The following is a 19,693-nucleotide window of genomic DNA, read 5'->3' on the forward strand; positions in this document are numbered from 1 at the left end:
TGATGTCACTGATGACTCGTTTTCAGCTTAGATATTTAAAGGAACCTTACATGCATCCCAGTTGAAGGTTGTTGGAGGAGGCATAAAAGTGGTTGGGAGAGGTGGCAATTGCTCGATATCGCAGAGATTTGTGTGGTCCATGCAGACATGGAGTTACAGCTACAGAAAGCTGTGTCCAGATTCGCTGATGCCTCCCTGGAAGTCCTGGTCCATGGAGTCAGAGCACGTAGTGAGGTCCTGTTCCCTGGGGATGGGGGCAAAAGAGCAGCCAGAAACACCAAGAGGGCATGGCTGGAGATGGCGGAGGAGGTCAGGAGCAGGGAGGTAGTAAGGCTGTCCTGGATCCAGTGCCAGATAAGATTTAATGAGCTCCTGACGTCAGGAAAGATGAGTGCAATGCCACATTCAAACTACATCCTGATGTGTGTGTCACCCCAACCCCATCACTCTGCCTTCCCAAGCCTACTCCTGCACATCAATTCTCACACCTTGCAAAATGTACCCATCCCTCACTCTCAATGCACACTCACATCCCCATCTGAATAACCACCCCTGACACTCACCCTCATTCTAAAGCAATCATAGGAAGCACTGCCACAGAAGTAGGCCATTTGGCAATGTCACATCACTCCCTCATAGTCATTCTCTACAGATGTAACCCACACATTCCTTACACTCATTCCATCACTCTCACTCAAAGTTCTCTTCGTTCCCTCCTTCCAGGAGAAGAGAGCCCATAACAACAGGGAGAGGCAACAAATCGCAGGTGGCCCTTCAATTTACACCAACTTGACTCCAGCAGAGGAGAAGGCGCTGCAAATCACTGGCGTTGCAGAGCTGCTGACGGTGGTGATGGAGAGAGGGGGACCTCCCAGCAACCTGGTGACAGAATTAATTATCATACAGCTACATGGCATGCAGCAATCACTCATGGTGACTTACATAGAAACATAGAAAATAGGTGCAGGAGCAGGCCATTCAGCCCTTCTAGCCTGCACCGCCATTCAATGAGTTCATGGCTGAACATGAAACTTCAGTACCCCCTTCCTGCTTTCTCGCCATACCCCTTGATCCCCCGAGTAGTAAGGACTTCATCTAACTCCCTTTTGAATATATTTAGTGAATTGGCCTCAACTACTTTCTGCGGTAGAGAATTCCACAGGCTCACCACTCTCTGGGTGAAGAAGTCCCTCCTCATCTCGGTCCTAAATGGCTTCCCCCTTATCCTTAGATTGTGACTCCTGGTTCTGGACTTCCCCAACATTGGGAACATTCTTCCTGCATCTAACCTGTCTAAACCCGTTAGGATTTTAAACGTTTCTATGAGGTCCCCTCTCATTCTTCTGAACTCCAGTGAATACAAGCCCAGTTGATCCAGTCTTTCTTGATAGGTCAGTCCCACCATCCCGGGAATCAGTCTGGTGAATCTTCGCTGCACTCCCTCAATAGCAAGAATGTCCTTCCTCAAGTTAGGAGACCAAAATTGTACACAATACTCCAGGTGTGGCCTCACCAAGGCCCTGTACAACTGTAGCAACACCTCCCTGCCCCTGTACTCAAATCCCCTTGCTATGAAGGCCAACATGCCATTTGCTTTCTTAACCGCCTGCTGTACCTGCATGCCAACCTTCAATGACTGATGTACCATGACACCCAGGTCTCGTTGCACCTTCCCTTTTCCTAATCTGTCACCATTCAGATAATAGTCTGTCTCTCTGTTTTTACCACCAAAGTGGATAACCTCACATTTACCCACATTATACTTCATCTGCCATGCATTTGCCCACTCACCTAACCTATCCAAGTCACTCTGCAGCCTCATAGCATCCTACTCGCAGCTCACACTGCCACCCAACTTAGTGTCATCCGCAAATTTGGAGATACTACATTTAATCCCCTCGTCTAAATCATTAATGTACAATGTGAACAGCTGGGGCCCCAGCACAGAACCTTGCGGTACCCCACTAGTCACTGCCTGCCATTCTGAAAAGTACCCATTTACTCCTACTCTTTGCTTCCTGTCTGACAACCAGTTCTCAATCCACGTCAGCACACTACCCCCAATCCCATGTGCTTTAACTTTGCACATTAATCTCTTGTGTGGGACCTTGTCGAAAGCCTTCTGAAAGTCCAAATATACCACATCAACTGGTTCTCCTTTGTCCACTTTACTGGAAACATCCTCAAAAAATTCCAGAAGATTTGTCAAACATGATTTCTCCTTCACAAATCCATGCTGACTTGGACCTATCATGTCACCATTTTCCAAATGCGCTGCTATGACATCCTTAATAATTGATTCCATCATTTTACCCACTACTGAGGTCAGGCTGACCGGTCTATAATTCCCTGTTTTCTCTCTCCCTCCTTTTTTAAAAAGTGGGGTTACATTGGCTACCCTCCACTCGATAGGAACTGATCCAGAGTCAATGGAATGTTGGAAAATGACTGTCAATGCATCCGCTATTTCTAAGGCCACCTCCTTAAGTACTCTGGGATGCAGTCCATCAGGCCCTGGGGATTTATCGGCCTTCAATCCCATCAATTTCCCCAATACAATTTCCCGACTAATAAAGATTTCCCTCAGTTCATCCTCCCTACTAGACCCTCTGACCCCTTTTATATCCGGAAGTTTGTTTGTGTCCTCCTTAGTGAATACTGAACCAAAGTACTTGTTCAATTGGTCTGCCATTTCTTTGATGTCAGCAGCCAGTGAAATGTCATGATGTGCATAATGGTAATATTGCGCAACCTTATCAGTACATTTCAAATTCATAGTTTAATCTCCCACAGGTCCATCAAGTGACTCCCCCGCCGCACTGTCCAGCCAGGGGAGAAAGACAACTCCTCAGAGGAAGCTCCACTCTGAGGGTGCACTGTCACCAGACCCATGCGCAGCCAGCACCAGCGCAGATACGCACATGTTGGTGGGTCCAACGAGACATCGAGTAGTGTTGTCATCTGGTGTCTCTCAGATCACAAGTGAGCAAGATCAGATGGTGGAGTCAGGGATAGCAGTGAAGAGATCTTGCCAGAGAGTGCAGGACACTCCCAGTTCTGCTCAGCTGCGTGCTGTTGAGAAAGAGGAAGATCTTGGAGGAGCAGCAACAAATGCACGAGGTTCTGGCAGCTTTTGCAGCCGCGAATGTATGGAGAATGGAGGAGCCCATCACCAACATGAGCAGCACCATCTTTCAGGCGATGGCGATGATGTTCCATGGAAAGGATGGCCATCTGCATGGAGCAGCTAATGCGCCAATTGAACGAGAACATTCTTGTTGTGAACAGATTATAGACTTTCATTGACCTCATCTCGAGGAGGGATAACAGCGTAGACTTGGACGTTCATCGCCCCACTGATGTGCAGCAAGCTGCTGCCCAGCTCCATGCCAGCAGAGAAGTGCGAGTGGCCCATGAGAGAGATACTGGTGAGAGGAGACATGGAAGTGGGGACTCTTCTCAAAAAGCTCCCACTTCTCCCCCGTTGCCTCCCCCTCAGTCAGAGCTCCACATGCTGCCTCAGATCCTAATGGCTGAGTCTGCCCTGCACAGTTGCTGGAGGAGCTGTCTTTGGCAGGGCCCTTATGGGCCCTAAAACTCAGGACATCTGCGAAAACTGTCAAAGCAGTTGCAGCAGGCAAGTGTCCAGCCTGCCCCTACCTGAAGCCACAGGGGTTGCATCTTGTAGTAGCACCTGGTAAAGAAAAAAGACTCAATCCTAGATGCACAAGGGTATGCACATGGGTGTCTGCCAAAATGCTAGTGTTGTGTATTTCTAACGCACATAAATTTCTTTCTTTGCATTACTTTCCTATCTTGTCCATTTTTGCCTGTTATTTGGGAAGTGGCTTTGTGACTTGGAGTGAATGGTGAGACATTACTTTGGGTGAGAGGAATGGCTTGGTCATTGTATGACTGCCTTGTGGAGTTGTTGGGGGTGGGGTGATGGTGGAGAGGGTGTTGGTATGATGTTATGCTGAGATTTACATGAGGAAAGACAGGAGGAGGCTCGAGTGGAGCATAAATGCCAGCATGGACTGGTTGGGCCGAATGGCCTGTTTCTGTGCTGTATATCCTCCTATGTAAACTCATGTAATCTGGGAGGAATATGGGTGCACTGGTGCAAGTTAAGGAAATCGGGTCATTATGGGGCCACCCCGGGCAGCAATGTGCATCGTTGCTGGTGCCATCTCCACCTCAGTTTCCTCCTCCTCCTTCTCATGTTCCACCTGTTCCCCCTCCTCTTCCTCAGGCTCTGCGCTATGCTCCTCCTGCATCTCCAATCCTCGCTGCTGTGCTATGTTGTGTAGCACAGCATACGACGATGATTCTGTGGACACTGGCTGGTGCACACTGAAAGGCTCCTCCAGATTGGCAAAGGCAATCTATGACACATGTGGTGGACATGTGGCTTTGATTATAGCATTCCTCAGCCTCATTGCTTGGCTTCCTCAACAATATTAACAACCACGCCTTCAGTGGATAGCCCTTTTCTCCAAGCAGCCAGCTGGTAAGTGTGTTTGGAGGTGTGAAGTGCTGAGGGAGGGAGGACTGGCACAAGATGAAAGAGTCATGACAGCTGCCAGGGAATCTGGCACACACATGCATGATGATCTTTTTATGGTTGCAGATGAGCTGCACATTGAGGGAGTGGAAGCCCTAGCAGTTCACAAACACTCCTCGGTGATGTGGGTGTTCCCTGATGGCCACAAGTGCACAGTTGATGATGCCCTGCACCTATGGGAAGTCAGCCAGAGCCGCAAAGCCCAGCACATGCTCAGTAAAACTGGCTTCATCTGTGACAAAGTTCACATAATTGGCTGACTTGTGAAACATGGCTTCAGTCACCTGGGTGATGCATCTGTGGCCAGCCAATTGCGAGATCCTGCAAATGTCTGCTGCAGATTCCTGGAAGCAGCCTGAAATGAGCTGCAAACTCCTGACAGCTAAATCGCTGCACAAAATGGAGTCAGCAAGAGCCTTTCCACGAGCGAAGGAAGCAGGTGTAATGTGTGAGCATTTATGTGATTTTTCCAGCTGTCAGTTAATGAACTCGTACAATGGCCACTGAGCTCTCGCCTTCCCTTCACAGGCGAGATTCTCGAGGTGCATGAATCCCGCGCGCAATCAGTTAAAGTTCAAACCTGACGTTAAAAAGGCAGTTAAAGATTTGTAAACAAACAGCTAACAACCTCAATGAGGTTGCCTGCCTCTCCCGATCGGGTCCATGACGTGCCTCGAAACACACCCCAGTGAAAGGTGGAAGTCGGGATAACCGCAGGTTTCTGACGAGCTGTCAATTTCTGCGCTTTTAACCGTCGACCTGCCCCCAAACCCGCACACTTAACAAAGTGAAAATTCCTGCCTTTAAGAGGAGGAGTACAAAAGTTACAGCAAATACTATCAGAACATACGAACAGAAGAATTAGGAGCAAGAGTAGGCCAATGTGACCCCTCAGCCTGCCCCGCCATTCAATAAGATCATGGCTGATCTTCGACCATAACACTGCTTTCCTGCCTGATCTCCATATCCCTTGATTCCCCTAAACTCCAAAAATCTATCTATCTCAGCCTTGAATATGTTGAATGACTCAGCATCCACAGTCTTTGAGGTAGAGAATTCAAAAGATTCACAACCCTCTGAGTGAAGAAATTCCTCCTCATCAGTCTTAAATGGCCAACCCTTATCTTGAGACTGTGCCCCCAAAGTTCTAGACTCTCCAGCCAGGGGAAACAACTGCTCAGCATCTATCCTGTCAATCCCCCTCAGAATTTTATATGTTGTGTATGCAATAACTGTTAGACTGAGTACTGTTTAACTCCAAAAGGTATGACCTTGGCTCTGCTTTATTAAGGCCCAAAGTGCATATATACAAAATGGCTGGCCTTTTATATTTGGGCTGCACACACGTGCGTACAGCTCAATGGCCTCCAACAGTGATGCCATCTAGTGGCTAGTGATCCCAAAAGTACATACATGACAATGCCCCCCTCTCAGATATTAACACAGTCTTTTACAAATTGAGACGGTCCAGTGTTTTACACTCCCGGGTTGACTGTCTCAGTTCAACTCCAGCCTTGGGTGAGTGTTCAGAGTCTGTTGTGACTGGTGGCTGGGTGGCTGACCTGGTGGGAGTGGCAATGGCCATGTCAGGGATTGAAAATCCATTTCCACTGAACATGCCAGTGATTGAAAGTCTCGATTCGCTGATGACCACTGAGTCCTCTGATAACTGGGGGTAGGTTGGTTGGTTGTCGATTGTCTCTTCCTCCGACTGTTCCGGTTCATCTGTGTGCCGCAGCTTTATCTGATCCATATGTTTCCTCCATGTTTGCCCATTTTTGAGCTTGACAATAAATACTCTGTTGCCCTCCTTGGCCATGACAGTACCAGTGATCCACTTGGAATCCTGACCATAATTCAGAACATATACAGGATCATTTACAGAAATATCGCGTGACACAGCTGCGCGGTCGTGATACCCTTGCTGACTTTGTCTTCTATATTCAACATGATTATTCAAGTCGGGGTGTACAAGAGATAGCTTGGTCTTAAGACCTCTCTTCATTAGTTCAGCAAGCAAGACCCCGGTAATCGTGTGTGGTCTTGTCCTGTAACTAAGCAGTATGCATGACAGGCGGGTCTGCAGTGGCCCTTGGGTTACTCGCTTCATACTCTGCTTTATGATTTGGACAGCACGTTCTGCTTGCCCATTGGATGCAGGTTTGAACAGTGCTGACCTTACATGTTTGATACCATTGAGTTTCATGAACTTTTGAAACTCCTGACTGGTGAAGCACGATCCGTTGTCGCTAACAATGATGTCAGGCAGATCATATGTCGCGAACATGACACTGAGATTCTCAAATGGTAGCTGTGGATGTGCTAGATGACATGATTATACACTCTATCCACTTCGAATATGCGTCCACCACAACTAAAAACATCTTCCCCAGGAAGGGACCTGCAAAGTCTATGTGGATCCTGGACCATGGTTTGGACGGCCACAACCACAGACTCAGCGGCGATTCCGCTGGTGCTTTGCTGTGCTGCATACAAGTGTTGCACTGATGCACACATGATTCCAGCTCAGAGTCAATTCCCGGCCACCATACATGAGACCTGGCAATGGATTTCATCATTACAATGCTGGGATGTGTGCTATGCAGCTCACGTACAAATTTCTCTCTCCCTTTCTTGGGCATAACAACGCGGTTGCCCCACAGTCTACAATCCGACTGAATAGGCAGTTCATCTTTGCGACGAATGTAAGGTTTGGTTTCCTCACACATTTGCTTGGGTATGGCAGACCAATCACCTTTGAGGATGCAACTCTTCACCACCGATAAAATTGGGTCCTGGCTGGTCCAGGTCTTAACTTGTTGAGCTGTGACAGGGGTTCCTTCACTCTCAAAAGCATCCATAACTATCAATAGGTCCACCGGTTGTGGCGTTTCCACTTCCGGTGTGGGCAATGGCAGACGGTTCAAAGCATCGGCACAATTCTCGGTGCCAGGTCTATGGCGAATGACATAATCATAAGCAGATAATGTCAGCGCCCACCTCTGGATGCGGGATGAAACATTGGTCTTGATACCTTTGTTTTCAGAGAACAGTGAAATGAACGGCTTGTGATCTGTCTCCAGTTCAAACCGAAGACCAAACAGGTACTGTTGCAGCTTTTTAACCCCATACACACAGCTAGTGCTTCTTTCTCTACCATGCTGTAGGCTCGTTCCGCTTTAGACAAACTTTTTGAAGCATATGCGACAGGTTGAAGTTTACCTGACTCTTTAGCTTGTTGGAGTACGCAACCAATTCCATATGACGAAGCATCACAGGCCAAAACTAAACGTTTACATGGATCATAATGTACCAGCAGCTTGTTAAAGCAAAGCAGATTAGTGGCTTTCTCAAAAGCTCTGTCTTGAGACGCACCCCACACCCAATTGTTGCCTTTACTTAGCAGCATGTGCAGTGGTTCTAATAAGGTGCTCAATTTAGGTAGGAAGTTACTGAAGTAGTTGTGTAGACTCAGGAACGAATGCAGCTCCGTCACATTCTGCGGCTTGGATGCATTCTTCATGGTCTTGGTTTTCGCGTGGGCCTGATGACGTCAGCAGCAATTTTCCTCCCCAGGAATTCGACCACTGGTGCCATGAAGATGCACTTCGACCGTTTCAGTCTGAGTCCTACTTTGTCCAGACGATGTAGAACCTCTTCCACGTTGTTGAGATGTTCCTCGGAGTCACGATCTGTGATCTAAATGTCATCTTGGAACACAACAGTTCTGGGAACGGACTTCAGTTGACTCTCCATGTTCCTCTGAAATATTGCTGCAGCCGAGCGAATTCCAAAATGGTACCTGCGATATATAAACAATCCTTTCTACGTGTTAATGCATGTAAGTCTCTTCGATGTCTCGATCAGCTCCTGTGTCATGCAGGCCGACGTCAAGTCCAGTTTGGTGAACGACTTTCTCCCAGCTAGCATTGCAAACAAGTCAGCAGCCTTCGGTAAAGGGTACTGATACTGTTTCGAAACCCTGTTGATCATAGCCTTGTAGTCTCCACAGATTTTGACTGTGCCATCACTTTCCAGCACAGGAACAATGGGGCTGGCCCATTCATTAAATTCAACCGTTGATATGATCCCTTCACACTGGAGTCTGTCCAGTTCGATTTTGACCTTCTCCCTCATCATATACGGAACTACCCAAGCTTTATGATGGATGGGTCTTGCATCCAAGTCCATGTGGATCTGCACCTTGGCTCCCTTGAAGTTGCCGATGCTTGGTTCGAACAGCAAGAGGAACTTGCTCAGTACTTGGGCACATGTATCTTTCTCCGATGACAACACCTTGATGTCGTTCCAATCGCATCTGATTTTTTTCAAGCCAGTTCCTGCCGAACAGTGTTGGGCCATTGCCTGGGACAATCCATAGCGGTAACTCGTGAACCGTACCATCATACGACACTTTAATTGTGGCACTGCCAATCACCGTTATGAGTTCTTTGGTGTATGTGCAGAACTTGGCATTGACTGGACTCAGCCTGGGCCTCACAGTTTTCGTATCCCACAGCTTGTTGAATGCCCTCTGGCTCATTATCAACTGACTCGCTCCCGTGTCCAGTTCCATCGATACCGGCATCCCATAAAATTTCACGTTGATCATTATCGGTTTGCTCTTAGTTAGGAACAAATACAGTCCCATACACTTCCTCCTCTGGTATCTCGGATTGCCTATCCGGATTCACGCAAGTCTGACCATCATCCTCCACATGGTGTGTCGCAGCACACTTGCTCATCTGTGGATACTTGTGCTGGAGATGCCCCACTCTCAGACAGCCTTTGCAACTATATTGCTTAAATCGGCACTGCTGCTGCTGGTGATTTCCCCTACAACGCCAACACGGAGAAATCAGATGCATTGCCGCTGATGGACTTTGGGCAGCCGCAGGTTTCGCGTATGTAGTCAGGTAGGCCCTGCCATCTGCCGCTCTGCCGAACGCCGAATCAATCATATTTACAGTACTTGCTGAGTTTCGATTTTTCACTGATATCTGCTTTTGACTTCTATCCGTCATCATTCATGACTGAGCGATTGTGATGGCCCTGTTCAAATCCAACGTCTCCACCGCCAGTAGTTTACGCAGGACCACCTCATGGTTGATGCCGATTACAAAGAAGTCCCGCAGCATGTCTGCCAACACAGCCCCGAACTTACACAGTCCTGCTAGACGTCTCAGGTCGGCAACGAATTCCACCGCATTCTGGCCCTCTGAGCGAACATGCGTGTAAAATCTGTATCTTGAGATGATGATTCCTTCGTCTGGTTTAAGGTGGTCTTGTACCAGTGTACGCAATTCTTCAGATGTCTTCTCTGTTGGACTCACAGGCAGGAGTAGATTCTTTATCAGATCATAAATTTTTGGACCGCAAACCGTGAGGAACACCGCCCGGTGCCGATCTGCATTGCCAATGTCCTCCATTTTGTTGGCCATGAAGAACTGGCTCAAATGGCTCACAAAGTCTGCCCAATCTTCTCCTTCCACGAATCGCTCCAACAATCCAATTGTGCAAATTTTTGCATGCAAAGGTTCTTGTTGCCTCATCGTCAAATGTTGTGTATGCAATAACTGTTAGACTGAGTACTGTTTAACTCCAAGAGGTATGACCTTGGCTCTGCTTTATTAAGGCCCAAAGTGCATATATACAAAATGGTTGGCCTTTTATACTTGGGCTGCACACATGTGCATGCAGCCCAATGGCCTCCAACAGTGACACCATCTAATGGTTAGTGATCCCAAAAGTACATACATGACAGTTTCAATGGGATCACCTCTCATTTTTCTAAACTCCAGAGAGTGTAGGGCCAAGCTATTTAAGCTCTCCTCATAGGACAACCCTGTCATCCCAGTAATCAAGCTGGTGAACCTTTATTGCACCGCCTCCAAGGCAAGTATATCCTTCCTCAGAGGAGAGCAAAACTGTGCACAGTACTCCAGGTGTGGTCTCACCCTGTACAATTGCAGCAAGACTTCCTTACTCCTGTACTCCATGGCACTATTTCGAAGAGCAGAGGAGTTATCCCTGGTGTCCTGACCATTCAGCATCATTAAAAAAAAACATTATTTTGTTATTATCACATTCCTGTTTGAGAGAGCTTACGGTGCACAAATTGGCTGCTATATTTCCTACATTACAACGATGACTGCACTTCAAAAAATACTTAATTGGCTGTAAAGCACTTTGGGACGTCCTGAGGTTGTGATAGGCGCTATATAAATGCAAGTCTTTCTTTCTTATATTCTTTACTAAGTTTCGCCCGGTCAGAGAGCACCTTCATAATCATGAGCAATGAGTTTCTTAAATTTACTTGCAATATTATTTCCAGCAGTAATGCAATCTATCTCCAATAGTATGGCATTGAACTGTCCCACGGGCATCACACCTCCTACAAATATCCTATGATGTCATTCCTGACCTCCACCATGTGCATTATTTTGACTTGAATTAACTTCAGAATAGAACATATATTTGCTTTCCTCCACCACTTTCCCACAAATCTTTCTCTATCTTCTCCAGAATCACTTCTTACATGTCTTCTCCGTTTTGTCATAGCCCCTAGCAACATATACTGAGTTCATATGTCATACTTCTCCCGCAGCTGCATTTCCCTTAAACTTAACTCCTGTGTCGTATACAACTTTTCCACCTTGTTAACTTGATCACACAATCATAAAGCAAGGAATAGGTCATTTTAATTGGATTCATAGGTGGCATGTGAGTAACACATAACAGCTGGTAAGCGTGATCGCTATTGATTCTATAGACATTTCCTGTACAAAAATGCCACTAGCGTGAAAGTACTTATTTGTGGTATGTAGAGTTATGGGGGTAATGTTATCTAGCCTGCCTAGCGAGAAGCTGACTTGGTCAAATCAGCCACCCTTTTTACTCCCTGCCCGATTTTATTCTCCTCGATATTGCCAATTTCTCGTCCGGAGAGTTCAGTTAAAATTACCCCCTAATATCATGACTTCAATGAACAGAAGACTTATTTGGCTTTAAACTTTGGTCTTGCACTACGATCCTTTGGCCTTTACCCAAGTTTCTCAGTAAACACCTACTCATTAAGCAACAATCAATGCCTGACTTTCCAACATGAATTATCCTCTATTATTACTTCTACTTTAAATTCAGTTCTGTTTAACTGATGACTGATTAATTAAAAATGATAAATTATAAATAAGCATGCTATTGAATGCACAATGTATCTGGATCATGGAGAAAGATCAAAAGCATTTTCATAGATAATTGATCCTTCTCAACTTAGAAAATACAACCAATAGCCGAGACCCAGCGGTGCAGGGTGCACAGAAATATTTGCTCATGACTGAAAAAACTGCAAGATTAATTATCTCAGGTTTACTAGAACTGTTAATTGTTTCACATTGTTATTAGTTTACTCAGGCTTTTATACTTTCATAGTTAACCTCAGATTGTGCTGAAGAATCCATTAGAATTATCTTTTCTGGAATTGCAAATCCATCAAGCACAGAGTTCTGCAAGATATCTCCTCAGCTAATCCTCTCTCTTTCTCCATGTGATATGTTTTACTAGAAACTCTAATAGTAGTGGATCTAATAAAAGATTAAGTGGTCTGTCTAGCATCCAGCCATGTATGCATGCGGCGTGTGAATATGTGCATGTGCGACAACTACAGGAGAAGTACAGGGAACAGCACCAACCCTTGTACATGGCCTTCTTTGGCTGCCCCCAAATGTTTGTCACCATCCTCCACCTGCTCCACGACAACATGCAGGCCATGATCCTGATCAATGGATCCACCACAGACCCAATCCATGTCCAGACCGGGGTCAAGCAGGGCTGCGCCATTGCTCTTCTCGATCTGCCTCGCTGCAATGCTCCATCTCACGTTCAACAAGCTGCCCGCTGGAGTGGAACTAAACTATAGAACCAATGGGAACCTGTTCAACCTTCGTCACCTCCAGGCTAGATCCAAGGTCGTCTCATTCTCTGTCATTGAACTACAGTACGTGGACGAAGCTTGCGTCTGCACACATTCAGGGGCTGAAATCCAAGCAATCGTCAGCACCTTCACGAAGGCATACGAAAGCATGGGCCTTACACTAAACATCCGTAAGACAAAGGTCCTCCACCAACCACAGTACTGTCCCCACCGGTCATCAAAATCCATGGCACGGCCTTGGACAACGTGGACCATTTTCCAAACTTTGGGAGCCTACTCTCAGCAAGGGCAGATATTGACAATGAGATCCAACACCGCCTCCAGTGCGTCAGCGCAGCCTTCAGTCGCCTGAGGAAGAGTGTGTACGAAGACCAGGACCTCAAATCTGGCACCAAGCTTATGGTCTGCAGGGCTGCAGTGATACCTGCCCTCCTATATGGCTCAGAGACATGGACCATATATAGTGGACACCTCAATGTATTGGAGAAATACCACCATCGCTGCCTCCGCAAAATCCTGCAAATCCATTGGGAAGATGGACCCACCAACGTCAATGTTCTCGATCAGGCCAACATCCCCAGCATCGAAGCACTGACCACACTTAACCAGCTCCGTTGGGCTGGCCACATCCTCCACATGCCCGACACAAGACTCCCAAAGGAAGCGCTCTATTCGGAACTCCTACACAGCAAGCAAGCCCCAGGTGGGCAGAGGAAACGTTTGAAAGACACCTTCAAAGCCTCCTTGATAAAGTGCAACATCCCCACCGGCACCTGGGAATCCATGGCCCAAGAGCACCCTAAGTGGAGGAAGAGCATCCGGGAGGGCGCTGAGCAGCTTGAGGACAAGCGCAGGCAGCGGAAGGAGGGTGCGGCAAATCAGACTCCCCACCCACTCTTTCCTTCAATAACTCTTTGTCCCACCTGTGACAGAGACTGTAATTCTTCTATTGGACTGTACAGTCACCTGAAAACTCACTTTTGGAGTGGAAGCAAGTTTTCCTCGATTTCGAGCGACTGCCGATGATGATGTACATGTGCATTTATATAAGATCATAGCTTATGAAGAATGATTTCAGCACATCTTATTTTCCTGGTTCCATTTTATTAAAATATATCTTCTTTGTTAAATTTTATAGCGACAGTATCAAGGCACGGCTTGAAGCAAACAATTCTTGCTTGATACGTGAACCAATTGTTAGCTTTCTGAAATGCCAATGGTGCTGACATTTTAGTGTTATACAAAGAGACAATTGCAGCATATTGGCACACAGGAGAGCTGCTCACTGGGGATGGTTCCTTCTGCAAGTGTTCTCCATGGAATTCATCAAATGAAAGGTTCAAATTCTGACATTCAAGTACCTATATTAGCATTTTCTGTACAATTGAACTGCTGTTTGGTTTGAACGGGCTCCAACAGGGTATCCAGACAATATGAACTGAGTGGTGACCTTTTAAGGAGACTTATTGAGAGATGTTAGATGTGGATCAATGAAAGGTAATTTTCTTTTTATTAACTGTAGGTGGGCTGTCATTTTCATTTCATTGGGATGAAATACCATGGAAAACAACTGAGTTTTTAATCTGAATTAGTCCAAATTGGGCCAATTTGATTTTATCCAATCTAAATTACACAATGGCCTTGAATTTGTGGATGGAGGCTTCCCGAAGAAATGCCTCCAATCCGCAAATAAAATGCCCACATACCTGGTGGTCCGGGAGGTATGGAGATTCAGCCCACATATCCCAGAGAAGCACGTGGTTTTCAAGCGCACCTGGGATCAAGTGGGTTAGCTCAATGAATAACAGAAGGGGATCATTCATACTTATGGGGATTCAGAATGTACGGAAACCCCATGGGGTTGAAATTTGGTCGGCCTCATTTGGATTGGCAACCCAGGCGGAACAGTACTTTTAGTGTCTTGAAAAAGTTTGTGCAACCCGCCCAGAAATTCAACAAAATCGGTCGAGCAGCTGACAGGGGCGATAAATCAGCCGTTGCACACCAGAGCTGGGGGGGGCTATAACGAAAGTTTGGTCGGTAAATTTGGCAGACCAATTGCGCATGCATGGAACTTAGTGTCAGATCCCAGGGACAGCTGAATCTTAAAGGCACAGCATAGTAATGCACCCATTGAAGTTTTCAAAATCACTTTCTCAAGCTGAACTCTTATTTCTGTCTGCCGCTGCAAACTCGGAGGCTCACACACCGTGCTCTGTGTAAACATTGCACTGACTGTGACCTCCGAGGGAAGCGCTTCCTCAGCCCTTTAAGTAGCCACCAGTTAATAATTCTGCAAGCCTGTACCGACTGTTTTTCCAGACGTTGTTCTTGGCAGCCGCACCTAATCTTCTGACCGGGGCGCAAACGTGGGCGTTGTACCAGGAATACGTCATGATCGGGGTGATCAATAGCAGCCAGACGCTACTGGTTTGCGCCCCTGGTGAGCCTCTAATGAATTTTCGGTTATGGTGTTAACTGCTGCACGCACGGTCGGTAACCTCTTACACTCCCATTAACGTTCCATCTGACCGGTAACTGAGGCATTAGACAACCAAAAATCCAGCCCCATAAGTATGAATGGGAATACCCATAAAAATATCTCTACACTTCAAATTAAATCACATTTGAAATTAATTAAATGGCATTACCTTATTTCTAAACTTACCTTATTTCACAGCTTTCCAAATGTATAAATTATTCATAAATTTTATTTTTCTCTTTTTTAAACTCTTACGCTGGTAAAAGCAGGCCTTAAGCTTTTACCAGGCCTTAGAATGTCACGGGCATTCGCTGGGCAGACGTTGGGCAAATAGCCCAAGTCTGTGCAGTGCATGCCTAAACAAGGAACTTCAGTGACCCTACGTACCCCGTATGTGCCCGTAGGGTCCGCAAATTATGGCCCATTACATGACAAAATAGCACATTGGGACAATTTCATTTTTGTAATCCGTTTCTTGTAAAATATTGTATTAGCATTAATGGAGCTGATTCTGGTATTGCACATTAGTCAGGTAGGTCTGCTCCCCAGAGGAATCAGCATGGGCCTAGATTGATTTTGGTTCGAGGTCCTCATTACAATGTAATTGGCGAGCTACAAGCATGAAACACTAATATATCACTAAGATCACCAATTTCTGCTTCCTTCTCTACCTCACCTTTATCCACACCTCAGTAACCTCTAGGCTCTATTTCTGAACATACGAAATTGATGGGCAGGAAAAGGCCATCTGTTCATCAAGCCTGTCCCAAACCATGATGGCTAGAGTATCATGACAAGACACTTTTTTACCCCCCACAATCATGTAAAATCCTGGGAGAGTAGAGGAAAAACCCAGGGCAATATGGGAAAGAATACTCTGAAAAATTCCTCTCCAACCCTCTCATTGATTGAGACCAGTCCAGTTGATCACATGGACCAAGTGTTATTAATTTCCAAAGGTTCAGCCTTTACAAGCTTCAATTCATCCAGAATTCTGCTGCCCACATCCTGGCCCCAAATTTCCCCAGCCGCTTGGAGCGGTGTAGTTAGATGTGGTGCGCTGACTTCGTGGGAGGAAAAAAAGCGCCAAAAATTTACCTCTCAATTTGGCCGCTCCCTCGTCGTCCAGATCCATCAGCGTGGCGCTGCAGAGTCTGGGAAGGGGCGGAGCTTCAGCCATGCTTGCTCAGCGTGGCCGGCAAGGGGGCGGGACTTGGGCCCAGCGTTTTGTGGAATGCCGGCAGGGGGACGCATGACCATTTGAGCATGCGCAATGGGCGGTCCAGTTTGTGCGCATGCGCAGTGCAACAGGAAGCTTGGCAATCGACCAATTAAAGGGAGAGCGTCCTCAGAATCATTGGTAATGGAGCATATATAAAGGTGAGCTTTGATTTTTGTGTGGCTGAGCGAGTGGTAAAGAGTGCTGAATAGGTGGAAGAAAGTGTGAAGTGTGATTTTTGAACATTACCTGCGTGTGAGTCCAATAGACGAATGGCGCAAGAGCATGCAAGACGAACCAAGAATTTCCTCCATGAGGAAGTGGAGAAATTAGTGACTAATTGAGGAGAAATGGCTGGATCTGGATATCAGCAAGAATAGTCCATCAAAAGTCTCACCCAAGGAAATGAGAAAAAGATGGAACCTCGTTGCAGAAGAATACTCCACTAGGATCAACACCGCAAGATCTGGAAGCCAGTGCAAGAAGAAATGGCAGGACATTGGTCAAGTAGTGAGTGTAAGTAATATCTTCATCTTTAAATTGAATTACAATGGAAAATGTGAGCATCCGTATGTGTCCCACACATCAGAAGCGCACCATGTCTGAAAAGTAATATTTTCAGCTTTGCAGAAGAAATTGGCCCACAACAAAAGGGAGAGAACTAGAACAGGAGGAGGTCTGCCAAATCTGCACCAACTGACACCCCTGGTACAGAGGGTTGCTGCCTTGCTGAGTCACACCTGCAGAAAAAGAATCAGCTCTGCACAAGCTGGACCCACGTGCGAGGGTGAGGGTGAGTCATCAAAATGCACAGTCGCCCTTCAAATCAATTTGCTGACTGGCCTGCTACTCGTGAGACTACTCATGCCACCCATCCTGCCCCCTCATGTGGCTGCTAACCATTTGACTGGTCTGTTGTATTTTGCAAAAAAAGACACTCCTCAAGATCCTGAAGATCCACCAGAGGATCCAGATACGCGCGCTCCAGACCAAGGCGGGTGGTGGGGGGGGAGGAGGGGTCCATGGAAATGTGTGCTCGGGAGAATGCTGACCGCGATATGGATCAGGATATAGCACAGGGCATCACACTGCCAGAACCCTCCATGAGCTCCTCGGCAACATTCCATGAGCTCACACCTTCCAAGGTCGTGGGTCCCAGTAGTGGTCGGGAACTGCATCTTGGGACACCCAGTCCCCCACCGTCCCAGCCTGCGCCTCGCACTGGAGGGGTGCCACTAGGCAGACCCACGACGAGGGGAAGGAGAAGCCAACCAGTCTCTCCTGAGGTGCAGCCCTCAGCAGAAGTTAATCAGGTTGTTTCATTGGGTGAGGAGACCAATGCCCTCACAAAATCACTCGTGGCGGCCATCAGTGGGGTGCGTGGTGAGGTCGCGACACTATCAGGTGAAATCTCTGCACTAAGACGGGAAGTGAGGGCGGGCATTTCAGAGGGTGTGCAGATGATGGCAGATGTCACAGGGAGCTGACTTCTGCAATAAGGGCACAAAAGCCGAAGACTCAAATGCCACTCCCACTTCAATCCACTCACCAGCCACCGGTCAGACTGAAGCCAGGCCCTCAACCCCCCCCACCACCAACCCTATGATGAAGTGCACTTTCCCCGAGATGTGGGTGACGGATGGGTGCAGCCTTTTTTTTGCTGTTGTTGTTGTTGTCGTTGTCGTTGAAGTGCACTGAAAAATTTCCAATAAAAGATATTTGGCATCAAAACTGAATCATGCTCCATTAGGAGCACGCAACATCTAGGGCCAACTGTAAAAAGGAAAAATTCCTCACCCCTACAGTCATGCATGCCTGCCGCCCCTAGCCCTGGCGGGAGGGCTAGCCGGTGCGTTCTGCAGTCAGCAAGGTAGGACTGCTCTATTTTCAGTAGCTGATTTATCTTTAATTTATTTCTGATGATGTTGTGAAGCTGTTGTGTTGAAGATGTTGTGAAGGTCTTTAGTACTTTAGAATCCTCTAACTCACCCCCCACCGCCGACCTATCTCTGGCTACCTGCGCTGATTTCTTAAATGTAGGTAAGGTTTATCTGTGCCTGCAAAAGTGGCCACATACACTGGCCTAAGTTAGTTTGGAGTAACTTTCAGCTGGCCAAATTTGCTTCTATGGCCAAAAGAGGCGTAAGTGACTTGTTAAGCCCCCTTCTGGAGAGAACAAACTAAACTAGAAAAAACCTAACTAACTGACTTACATTGGAGCAAGTTAAATGGGGAAATTTGCAATATTTAAGTTACTCCAAAAAAAGCTACTTACTCCAAAAAATGGGGTAACTCTTGGGGAAATTTGGGCCCCCTATTCCATACTCAGCCCCATTCACCCATCAGCCCAGGCCTTGCCAACTTCCGCTGATTTCCTATCTCCTAATCTGGGGGGGATAGGGCTTAAGGCTGCGTTTAGTTATGATGCTCCAGTCATTATGGTGTGGCACAGGCTATATACATGCAAGTTGTTGTATTCATTTCAAAATACACACCCTTAAGCTCCAAATCCATCCATAGTCTTGCTCCAACACAACTCTACAATTTTCTCTCGTCCAAATCTTAGCTTGCACCCTCTGGTCTTCTGGGAAAGTATATGCCCAGCCCCCTTCATTATCGATGGTAGAATCTTTAACCATCATGGCCTTCCTCTTTGGAATTCTCTTCCAACACCTTCAACTTCGCTTGAATTCTTCATATCGTCAAAAACCTTCTCAAAGCATACCTTTTTGACCTCACCTTTGGTCACCTCCCTTAAATCTACTTCCATTTCCTCCTCAGTGTCTCAGTTTTCTCTCCCCCCGTAAAGTTCCTTTGTTACAATATAAATGTAACTTGCAACTGTTAGTAAATGGGGAGACATTAATAATGCACACCGTGTATTTTAATTACCTGTCTCCAAATGTGACTGGCTACCAAATTGGAAATTTTCTAAATGAGGCTTATAGCTCATCTGTCTAGGCCACAAGCATTACTACATTTACAGTGAATCACAGACTTAGTATTCATATTAGATTATTAGCTTTTTCAGTTTAGCTGTATAAGTTATGATCAAAGTTGCACATGAATTATGCTCATAAGTAGAAATTTAAAATTGCTTGCCATAGATTACTACAGAGCATTCTTAAAAATGCCTGTGCTGCACTGTTTCATTATTTTTAAAGAATGGATTTCTTAGCTGAAAATGAAATGTAAATTAATTCTCTGCTTCACGAGCAGCGTGGAAATAATTTGGTTTGGAATCATACCCTTGTTCAAAATGCCAATATGTTTATGCTAGTATTTTTCCCTCAGTCTGTGGAGAAAAGCTCAAATGATAACTTGTGTAACATAGAATGAAAACTACTTACTGTCTCCTTGGCAAAGTAGCGGACCGACTGCAAGCTTTGCTTCGGATCCCGAGCGGCTAGTGTCTCCAATTAATACCTGGCTTACTGGAAGATGATCTTTATAAGTGAGAAGTCCAGCATCCTTCCTCCTGAAAATTATTTCACC

General features: G+C 46.3%; 1 protein-coding gene across 6 annotated transcripts in view; it reads right to left on the bottom strand.

Moving 5' to 3' along the window:
- LOC139264555 (contactin-associated protein-like 2) overlaps window positions 1–19,693 on the bottom strand; it is a 2,534,539-nt gene that overhangs the window by 603,804 nt on the left and 1,911,042 nt on the right. For all 6 annotated transcript variants that reach the window (XM_070881196.1, XM_070881199.1, XM_070881197.1 and 3 more), the window contains one exon: window positions 19,549–19,676. In XM_070881196.1, the coding sequence (XP_070737297.1) occupies window positions 19,549–19,676 (128 nt within the window). The remainder of the gene's footprint in view (window positions 1–19,548; window positions 19,677–19,693) is intronic.

The sequence above is a fragment of the Pristiophorus japonicus genome, chromosome 5, assembly GCF_044704955.1.
Source record: "Pristiophorus japonicus isolate sPriJap1 chromosome 5, sPriJap1.hap1, whole genome shotgun sequence".
Classification (NCBI taxonomy): Eukaryota; Metazoa; Chordata; class Chondrichthyes; family Pristiophoridae; genus Pristiophorus; species Pristiophorus japonicus.